The 10799-nt window shown below is 42.8% G+C and overlaps 1 protein-coding gene across 3 annotated transcripts; it reads right to left on the bottom strand.

Annotated features, from left to right (window-relative positions):
* Positions 1 to 853: 853 nt before the first annotated feature.
* CDCA4 (cell division cycle associated 4) lies at positions 854 to 10487 on the bottom strand. 3 transcript variants are annotated; one of them, XM_039533233.1, is made up of 3 exons: positions 10417 to 10487; positions 5846 to 5926; positions 854 to 3537 (listed from the first exon to the last, which is right to left on the bottom strand). In XM_039533233.1, exons 2-3 carry the CDS (start codon positions 5882 to 5884, stop codon positions 2785 to 2787), a joined length of 792 nt encoding a protein of 263 aa, XP_039389167.1. In that variant the 5' UTR covers positions 5885 to 5926; positions 10417 to 10487; the 3' UTR covers positions 854 to 2784. The 3 variants fall into 3 exon arrangements, with proteins under 3 accessions (XP_039389167.1, XP_039389166.1, XP_039389168.1); XM_039533232.1 differs by lacking the exon at positions 10417 to 10487 and adding an exon at positions 10248 to 10362; XM_039533234.1 differs by lacking the exon at positions 10417 to 10487 and adding an exon at positions 10017 to 10102.
* Positions 10488 to 10799: the final 312 nt, after the last annotated feature.

Here is a 10799-nt window from a genome sequence, read left to right as displayed (position 1 = left end):
GCTGGAAAGACTCTCTGCACATTAAACTAACAGCTAGGTATAATTGCATAATAGAAAAATATTCTTTCAGTTCATAGAACATGCTTGTCAAGATGCTTAGTACAGCTATGCTGCATTTAATGTAATTTGTGCACTTACATATTTGACAAGTCCCATATACAACTGTAGACGCATCCTAGCTCAGTCATTGTACAGAATGCTGAACATGTGTGTCTTCCCTACATCTGTAATTTAATGTAGGCATTCTTGAAAAAGCTAGCCCTTTAAAAGGAAAGGCATCAGCAACTTCCACCTGCCGAAGACAGAAAAGTTAATTAAGAATGTTTAAACATCAAAGCAATCTTGGGGGAAATTTTTCAGACTCTAGGTACACAACTACACTAATGCTCTTCTGTATGCCTTTTGAGGCATCTATGGGGGAGATGCCTGATGTTTAACCCTAACTTACTCACCCTTTGGATCCATCCGGAAAACAGACATCTCAAGCAAGTTTCTATGAGCATCATTAGATTTAGGAAGGAGTGATCACCATCCATGCTGTGGTCACACCAATTGCAATATAAAACCTAGGTTGCATTTATAAAACAATTATTTGACTACAATAAATAAAGAGAAAGGTTACAGCACTTGTATCCAGTTTAATAAGGATTACCTGCTGTGTCACCTTCTAATTTGTGTGTTGATGCAAATATTTTCTAATCTATTAAATATTAAAGCCCTCTATAGTACATTTTGAATCCAGCTAAGTCGTACCAATTTAACTTGCAAGTTTTCATGCGGTGCTTCATCCAGCTAGTTCTTTAATAAAAACTCTGCTTGGAATTATGAAAGCAATGTTTTACTATTAAGCAAATAAAGACCACCTCATGTCCAAGTTTAATACAAAAAAAACAAACCATTTTCATGTTCACTGAAAGCTCACATACAAATGGTATTGTCTGACACAAACTTGAGTTAAAAATATGCATCCAACTACTGTGGTGGGAAAACTTAGCTATTCAATGCTGCCTTTTCAACCAGCCATTTTCAAAAGCACTTAAACTATTAAAACTCTAAGTTAAAGACATATTCAGCTACACACACTCGAAACAAGGGTATTTATATTTAGAAATAAGTTTCATGGAAGTGAGGAACTGGAATGTACTTAAAATCCCTAGTTAGAGATTTGAGAATCATGAGACAGACATGAAATGTCAGATCACCTGTGGGAAGACAAAAAGGTCTGCTAAATGCAAAAAAACGTTTATTTTTTCCACGTTGTACTCAGTCCCTTGATACACCAGTGAAAACTGAACTATTTGCAATCTCTTCTCCCTATACAGACAATACCAAAAGGTTCCAGGAACATCTCTCTTTTCCCTCCCTTTCCTATCATGTACTTTGATTTTTTTTCCCCAGCACCAGTTTACCAAGGTAAAAATTGCTCATTTTATAGCAAAAACATACATCACATTTGATTCCCCCCCTCCAAAGTGCCCTTAGGGACAAGATGAATTACACACACTCTAAAACGAATGTGTAAGTCCATAATGAAAGCAAATACTAACCCACATTATATTAACTTCTGTTAATCAAAAATAGTTTGATAAGAAAGTCTAGGTAGAGTGGGACATACTAATTTAGACAAGACATCGGAACACATCATTAGAGATTTAAAGGCCTCTAGTAATACTTTTTGTAGTAATTAGCGCAAGACAGTTCTCATATAAACAACTATTTGATGGTAGACTTCAATGATAAACAATTCACTTGATGACATTTACATATAAATACACATAAATAAAAACCTGTATAATTTAGGTCTGAAATTAACAAAAATGTGGTTTGAACTGTAATTGCACCTAGCTGTATCAGCTATTCCTCTAATGATGCTCAAGTTGTATAAAAAGCATAATTATACAATTCTTAGTTTAGTAAAGTACTACTCTATAAAAGAATGAAAACAGCGCTTACATTTTAATGTAACGTATAAAACGTATATTTACACTTACACACTTTACTGAACTACATAAGGTAGCTCATGGTAAAAACAAATCCCTTCTTGAAAGTCTTTCAAAAATACATCAACTGCAAATATTTATGATTAAAAGTTACTAAATTAGCAGCTGACAGGATATTTATAGTAAAAAATATACTTTAGGAAAATAGCTGGAAAAAATCTAAACATTGATAAACACTTTAAAAACTATATTTAAACAGAATTTTTTTTTTGGCGCAAAAACAGACTAAAAACTAGGATAATGGGAACTATTGCATATTGCTCCTCAAGAGCCCTGCAGTAACTGCAGGCAGAACAGAGGAAGTGGATAGGGAAGGAATTAGGTGGTGGTAGGAATGAAGTGTTGATCCAGAGTCAGGAGGTAAAGGAGAACCCAGTCTCTCTATAACTGCTGCCTCTTTTTTTTTTTTTTTTGGGGGGGGGGGGGAGAGGAGGAGGAGTGGAACAGAGGAGCGCGAAGGAAAACAAGAAAGACAGAACGAAACCCTTACTGAACATACACCCCCTTCAAAGGCTAGAAAAGTTTGCAAAAAAAGCCAAATTCTGAAAGCCTTGGGCTCTAACTTAAAATCATTTACAGTATGTATTTACAGTCAAATGGACAAAACAGAGTGACACTACAAATTGCATGTTAACTTCAAAAATTAACGTTTTGCAATATGAAGTGCTTTATATTTTTTTATAAAATACATGTGCAGTTTTGATAGTTTATTCTATCTTAAAAATTGTTTCCACAAGTCCTCTGTTTCCTTGAAGGATCTTTGTCTTCTGCACATTTAACAGTTTCAAGATTCAACAAGGATCTCCACAATATGATCAAGCTCATTAAGATCAGATTTACAGTTAGAGTTAGAATTTGTGGATGTCTGAGAAGGAAATGTTTCGAGATCACAGTGTCCCATTTTTGTGTTGCTCATCATTCCTGTTAATACTGTATCTAGGTCATAGTAAGAATTGTCAACTTCTGAAAATAGATCTTCAACTGTATTAGGACTTTTATTCTCTAACGTCTCAAATATTTGATCTAATGATTTTTGAAAGTTTCCTCTATTTTCTTGTGGGTTCTCCATTTCCCACAGGTTACTTTGTAGGTTTTTTGGAACTTGTGGTGACGTAACTGTTGACATAATTTCCGAATTATCTTGTGACTGGGTACCCTCACAGTCTTTAGTGAAGGTACTATAAACTGGAACAAGTTTTCCTTCAGCTTGTTCCTTGGATGAACGGCAAAGGATATCTGTTGAAACTAGACGATCTAGAGAAGTCTGTCCTGCACTCTGTGTATTTATCATCTGCCAAGTCCCATCCTGGGTCATTTCCTCTTGGATTTGCCGCACTGTATTGGCTATAAGTACCGAACGACAAAGATTAGGTTCAACGAGCATGTGGCATAATTGAAGTTTGACCAAAGACATATCTAAAAGTGACTGTCGCTGAAGATTATATGAAGGGATAGCCTTAAAACCAGCCAGAGTTCCTTCAATATCTTCTTCACCATCAAAACATTTTCTCTTCAGTCCTCGCACAAACATTGTGTCCTGTGGAGAAAAAGTGAGACTCTTTAGCACAATCCAGTGGCCTAACAAGTTAAACACTGCAGAAATGAGACTACTGCAAAAAACTTTAGAATCTTTCATTTCAGAAACAATTAAAATCACTTGAAGACATAAGAATTGTCATACTAGGTGTTAGCAATGATGCATCTTGTACAAGATGCTTCAGAGGGATGTGTAAAACACAATGGACAATTTTACAGCAACATACCTACACGGGAAAGTCTGTTTTAAAACTACAGGCAGCCAGTCAGTGATTGATTTATCTTCTGAAATGTGTGTTACACCAGTATCTGCAGTTAGACTAGATAGCTCTGATAAGCATACAAATGTTCTCTGAATTTTACTGATATTGACCACATCTTAGAGTTGTGAGTGCCACAAGGTAATTTGTTAGGTGTTTAAAAAAGAAAAAAATTAAATTGGCCTTGAATTTCAATGGGTGCCCCCTGATTCTAATGCAACAGTCAGGGTAAGTCAGAGGGTACATCTATACTGCAGGTAGTGATCCATCTATCGGGGATCGATTTATTGTGTGTAGTATAGACACGATAAATCAATCCCCAATCGCTCTCCTGTCAACTGCTGAACTCCAGCTCAGTAAGAGGCGGAAGCAAAGTCAACGGGGGAGCGGCAGCCATCGATCCCGCGCCGCAAGGACGCGAAGTGATTCTAAGTTGATCTAAGCTACATCGACTTCAGCTACGCTATTCTCGTAGCCGAAGTTGCGTATCTTAGACCGACCCCCTCCCAGTGTAGGGCAGGCCAAGGTGCACACATGATGTTCACTACACAATTTACTATTCTATACACCTTTATAGTGCCCCTTCTTAATCCCTCCTCATATAGAAGTCTAAGCATGCCTAGGTTCAAAAAAGAACTAAAGCTCACGGAGGATAAGTCCACCAATGGCTATTAGCCAAGATCATCAGGGACACAACCCCATCCTCTGGGTGTCCCTAAACCTCTGGACTGCCAGAAACTGAGACTGTGTGACCGGATGGAATACTCAAAATTAATCTATTCTTTTCAGGCCTCTGAAACACCTGTCACTGGCCACTGTCAGAGACAGGATACTGAGCTAGATGAAACACTGGTCTGACCCAGTATGTTTTATGTCTGACATATTTCCCCCCACCCCCTTTATTTTTTTTTTGAGGGGGTAACCAAACCTAAACAAGTTATTCAAGATGAAAATGTACTAACTTCCCCCATGACATTTTCAGTATTTCTCTCTACTTCCCTCAGTACACCCTAATCTCTCATTTTATGTTTCTGACCTCTACTGTGCATCGAGCAGATGTTCTTTTATGAGCTCTCCTCCACATCTTTTTCCTGTGTGGTTAGTTAACCCAAAATCCAACATATGACAAGGTAAATTGTTCCTTCCAACATGTTAGACTGCATTTGTCTACATTGACTTTAAACTAGGGAACAGAATGGCAGGTTAAAGGGCTTCTAAAATTCCTTAGAATACAATGCTCACTAAAAAAGTATCAAAGTCCTGTGGCACCTTATAGACTAACAGACGTATTGGAGCATAAGCTTTCGTGGGTGAATACCCACTTCATCTGATACTTTTTACAGATCCAGACTAACATGGCTACCCCTCTAAAAAAGTATGTCACCCGAGTGTTCACCCCTCTTCCAGATCGTTAATATATTACACTGCTGATACTATGGTTCTGTGGGCACCTCACTTTTCATTGTGTGTGGAATTTTAGATACTTGCCCTGCTAAAATTGTGGTTCTCAGAAATCAAGTGTCCGTTTGGACAGAGACACTCTTGGGGTAAGTATGCCTTGCTTGTGGGATACTGGAAAATTCTGGACAGCAGTACATATCGGGGCTACTTACCCCAAGCTTGTGTGGTTAATGTCACCTTAATTCTGCATCTCCTGGTTTGCTACATTGTTTTTCCACTTTAACTGTAATGTTATTCTAAGGGATCTATTCCACCCTATTGACCATAAAACTGTTTTTCAAACATTTGATATTTGAAAAGTAAACTCACTAAATGGAAAGGAATGTGGAGCAAATAATATTGAGAACCTGCATCTTAACTCTAACGTACTGCTTTGTGGGGGAATTCAAATATAGGAACAGCACCAAGCGGAGATTAAACTAAATAAAAAAAATATTCAGATTTTGCCAGAATGTCCCACTGGTTTCTATTGCATTGATTCACTTGCAAATTGATAACCCACATCATAAGTACAGAATCTTGGTGCCCAATTTCTGAGACTGCACAACATATAGCTGATTTAAAAGTTTCACTTAAGAAATTACATACCAGTAACTGTGTTTGGTGGAGTCCTTCCTCTTCTCCCATGCTATAGAACAAGATTCCATACAGCAAGTCTTATAGCTTCACCTACCAGGCAGGAGGAGACAGGAAGTCAGTCAATTACAGGAGTCAAACTTCATCCCTTGTTTGCTATTTCAGGTACTTTATATAGTCTCCATTACTTGATTATCTGAGCGCCTCACAAACTTTAATGAACTGAGCCTCGTAACACACCTGTAAGGCAGGGCGGTGCTATTATCCCCATTGTACAGATTTTGAGCAGAGAGGCTGAGTGATTCGCCCAAAGTCACACAGAAAATCTGTGTGAAAGCAAGGACTTAAACCCAGGGTCTCCTAAGTCCTAGGCTAACGCCCTAACCACTGAACCATTCTTCCTTCTTCTCCTCTTTCTTAGCCACTGAAATAGTAAACTAAATATTTAGCAGTCACTTGGGGTATTGAAATATACATAAAAATTACGTAAGAGAAAAGAAATCTCTGTAAAACAAAAGGAAAAACATGCAGTATACTCCCATTTACCTGAAACCCTACTATCCAAACCTCCACATTATCCAAATCCCTTCCTTGTCCCCACTGTATCTAATGTAGGGAGATAAGGAAGGAATTCAGATAAGGCAGAGGTTCCGTTAATAGAGACCCCCAGCCAGGACTGCAAGAAGAAAAAGGATGACAAGCCCCAAGCGGGAAAGCCACCCTGCTGCTGAATGGTCTTGCAGCAGCACAGGGAACCCTTTGCAGCCCTGCTGTCATAGAAGTGAGTGAGTGAGTGCAGGGTTGTGATAGCAGAGCTTCAGGACTCCCTGCACTGTCACGGGGCCAGTGACACTTGATCCCTACAGGCACAGGGACGGTTGCATTTTTGGCAGGGCAGAGCAAAGTCTAGCCTTGGCCAGGGATTTCTGCTCTGTCCCACACCTGCAAAGATTGGGTGTCACTAGTCGTGGCAGCACAGGGAGCCCTCTGCAGCCCCACTGTCATGGGAGCAAGCGGGGCAGAGCAGAAACCCTTGGTCAGGACTGCAAAGAGCTGGCCTCTGCATGTCTCCTCCCATATCTATTAGCTGAGCTCCCAATTATCCACATAAAAGCTGTGTGCCTCATGCTACTTGAATAACTGGGGTATAATACATTACTGATTTATGAGGTGAGTTTTCCTATAGCAGCAGCCATGAGAACTTTGACTAAAATTTGCCTTGCAAGGGGATAGATTTGCTAGCATATAGTGTAGGAGAAATATGTTTTGTTCATAAAAGCAAGTAGACTTTCAAAACAAATTTGGGGCTAAATAAAGTTTGATAGACCTCTTAACATATTGACTATGAATGTTCTCTGCACTAGAGTTACTGGATCAGGAAAAAAATAGCTATTTCATTTGAAATTCTGAAAGCTTCAAGGGTAAAGTACAAAAATAACCCAAGTTTTCTTCTAGAAACATCTGTCACAAATAAGAATTCAGTGACCCCAGCTCAGTTAAATAAAAAGGGCGGCGGCGGGGGGGGGGGGGGGGCATTTCCCCAATAATGCTACTTTTTACCAGTTGTACACCCTAAGGACAATCTGTTACAGAATGCATCTGGACTACATGGTAGCCATCTGCATCCTGAATCTGACTGAACCCTCTTAAAATAAAATCAAGACATTCTAGTAAAGATCAAGCAACATTAAAAGATGCTGCAGATTTGAGAATAAGTAACCAAGATAGGAGTTCTTTATTACTATATAGATATTTGAGCATTCTAGAAAATAAAGCCTTACTTCAGAAGACAGTCACTATCACCTGTCAAAACAACTGAATGAAATGGGAATGCCTGCTGAAGAGAACATGAGCTTTCGATAAAAGGACAGAGGGGAGGATTCATTATCAGGTCCAGAAACTAAAGGACAAAGTGATACTACAGAGACAGTTTCAGCCCAGTCAAACTGGAACTTCAAGGAACAGGTACCCAACACAAGAAAACAATACACATGACCTGTTGCATGTGATTTTTGCTCACAAGAACAAATAGGTTCTCTTTGCATCCTCTTATTAAGTAGAGTCCTATTTTTCATAGTTATATGGTAACAAAGCCTACTGCAGATTCCACCCACTGACACACAATTGTGCCCCAGAATCTAAAACTTAATTTAAAAACTTGAGTTTTTAGCCCTTCTGATTTTTTTTTAAACAGCGTGCAATATACACATCGTGCTGTTTTTCCTGCACCTGCAGAGAACCCACAGTAGTTATGAACTGGCCATTCATCGCAAAAGGGTGCTAACTCTAAAAACTAAGGACATATCTACATTACAATCTTAAATCAAGCTAGGTTAAGTCAATTTATACTACCACACTCCTTCTGTTGGTGGTGTCTCCCCTCACCTGGAGTGCTTCCACTGACTAAGGAGGGGCAGTGTGGGGGGCTGAGTGCCAGATAACCCAGGGCTTCTTGCTTTGCCACTCCCCAGCTGTGGGGGAGGGAGAAGAGAGGAGGGAAGAAAGAACTGCCTGGGGCTTCTGATCTCTGGTGTGGAGATCAGAGCTTCAAGTCCGGTTGGCTGCTATGCTCCTGACAGGGAACTAAGAGTCCAGATGGGGCAGCCAGGCTTCCTGCTGGGAGCAAGGGGGGGGGGAGCACAGAAGCCTGGGCAGCAGCCCAAGCCAGGAGCTTGGGTGGCAGCCCAGTTTGGAGTGGACACCAACAGCCAACAGCTGATATAGGTAATTCAGTGTCTATATGTCATCCTAACTAACTGACACAAGCCCTCTGCCTCTCGTGGAGTGGGAGTTATATTCAGTGTGGTAGTACACTTACACACTACAGCCTTGCTCCCACTGATGTCTACTGAACTATGTCCATATACATAAGCTGCCTTACGTTGACCTAACTATGTAGTGTAGACCAGGGCTAATAAATTTAATTGTAAACACTTGTTTCTCTGCTGATCACTATATCAGAGCAATTCAACAAGTGTGCTTGGTCCACACTGAGCTGTTGGACTCAGTGACAAATGATGTCAAGACTGTGGTCTGTTTGGAAGCTAAAAGTTCAAGTACCCTGCCCCCAACAATTTCAAGTAAACTTTAATCTTGTCTAAAAAGGGGAAGAAAAGTTACATCCTTTCCCTAGCACTCTACTACATGAGTGCCAAAAGCCCAAACTGTTCTGTTTTCCTGTTTGCCAAAAGCTGCAAGAGTCCCTCGATTTTGCGGTTAATCTTTGACAGCTCCTACAACAATACAGATGTGTCAAAACAAAAATCTGCAGCAGACGGACATCTGAAAATTTGAAGAATAGCATAAAATATATTGGATTGAATATAAAAAGTAGTTCCAGGAATAGTATTATTAACGTGTGAATTCATTAAAATAATTAAGTTTTAAATTTACTTGACTCTGGCACAGAGCTTCCAGTTCGCTGTAGAAACACAGTGACTTTACCACAGAATTTAGGTCCAGATTTTGCTAAATTAGAAAAGACTGCACAAACACCATTTCCGAGACACAATACCCAAGTAGAGCATGTGGTTATGGGAAAAGGCAACCCTTAGGAGCCTGGTGGGGACAGTGCCAGGTCACCCACCCCTAGCAATATAGAGTTGTGTGAGATGGATGTGGGAGTACAGGGATGTACGTAATGGTAATGAGCAGATGGGACAAAAGGATAGTTTAGTCTTCCCCCTAACATACAGAGGATGTAGTGGACAGAGTAAAAAGGTGCATGTGGTGGCGATAGGGCTGGAAAAGCGCAAAGGTGCATATGGCTGTGTGGGTGGGGGGTTATCCCCCCGGGATGACAAAGGTGTCCTCCCACAGTGGCAGGGCAGTGGCCCACCCCCCTAAAAGTGCAGGCCCCGCGGGGTGGCAGGAGTCACTCTCCCAGAAGCACAGAGACGGTATGTGCTGGTGATGGCAGAGGATGTGAGGGGAAAACACCGCCCCGGAGTAAGGAGGTGGGGGAGGAGCAAAGGGCTGCGGCGGGGATTAAGAACTGGGGGGAGGGGGGCCAGGGTGCGTGTGGGGAGCTGCTGGCCTGGGTGAAGGTGGGTCCCGGCCAGTGCACTGGACCTGCGGGGCAGCACGCGCGAGGGGGGCACTGAGACGCGGGGGAGAAAGGGAAGCAGTGAGCGGAGGCTGCGGAGTACTCGGGGGGCGCCTTCCCTGCCGCAAAGCGACCTACCCCGATCCGAGGAGACCCTGGGCGGCGGCAACTGCGGCTCGTCGCCCCTCTCTGCCCTGGGACCCCGGGGAGGGGGATCCGCCGCCATTTTGAATCCGCTTTCCACCCCGGGCTCTCCCCCGCCTACCCGCCTCCAGACCCGGCGCCTCATTTCTCTGCCCGCGGGGCAACGACAAACCCGGCTGGCGGCTAATCCCGGGCCCGCCGAGCGCTGAGCCCGACCCCACTCACCGCCTCGTCGCCTCCCGCTCCTCCCCGACCCGAGCCCGGCTCCCGCCTCACCGACCGCTCCGCGCCTGAGAGAGGGGGCGGGACCAAGCACACTAGCCAGCCCCGCCTTCCCCCCACCCGCCATTTTATTGTCAAAGCCCACAAAGAAACGGCCGCCCGCCCCCCTTACCAGGCCTGCCATTGGGGAATGCCTCCACCATGAAGCCCCGCCCACAGCCAACCGCTGACCGTCATTGGCTGTCTCCTGAGCGTGTAGCACCGCCCACATGGGATCCAGCCTTCCATTGGGTGATGGGTTACCATGGTGCTCAGCCCCACCCGCCCCTTAACGTGCGACTGGCTGAGGGGTTACCATGGAGCTCAGACCCGCCCCTTAGCTGTAACTGGCTGAGGGAAAGGACGAGGTGGAGTCTAGTGTTCAAATATCTGCCAATGAGCTAGGCGGGCCTGCCTGGGCTCCTGGCCATTGACTCCAATGCCAGCAGAAGTGGGGCCTGGCTGAGAGCAGCCCTGTAATCCCTCCTTCCCGCCACGTGCCCACCAGGAGGTGGT

Source organism: Mauremys reevesii, linkage group 4, assembly GCF_016161935.1.
Source record: "Mauremys reevesii isolate NIE-2019 linkage group 4, ASM1616193v1, whole genome shotgun sequence".
Taxonomy (NCBI): Eukaryota; Metazoa; Chordata; order Testudines; family Geoemydidae; genus Mauremys; species Mauremys reevesii.
The sequence above is the reverse complement of the archived record's forward strand: the minus strand, read 5'-3'. Positions and strand labels throughout refer to the sequence as shown.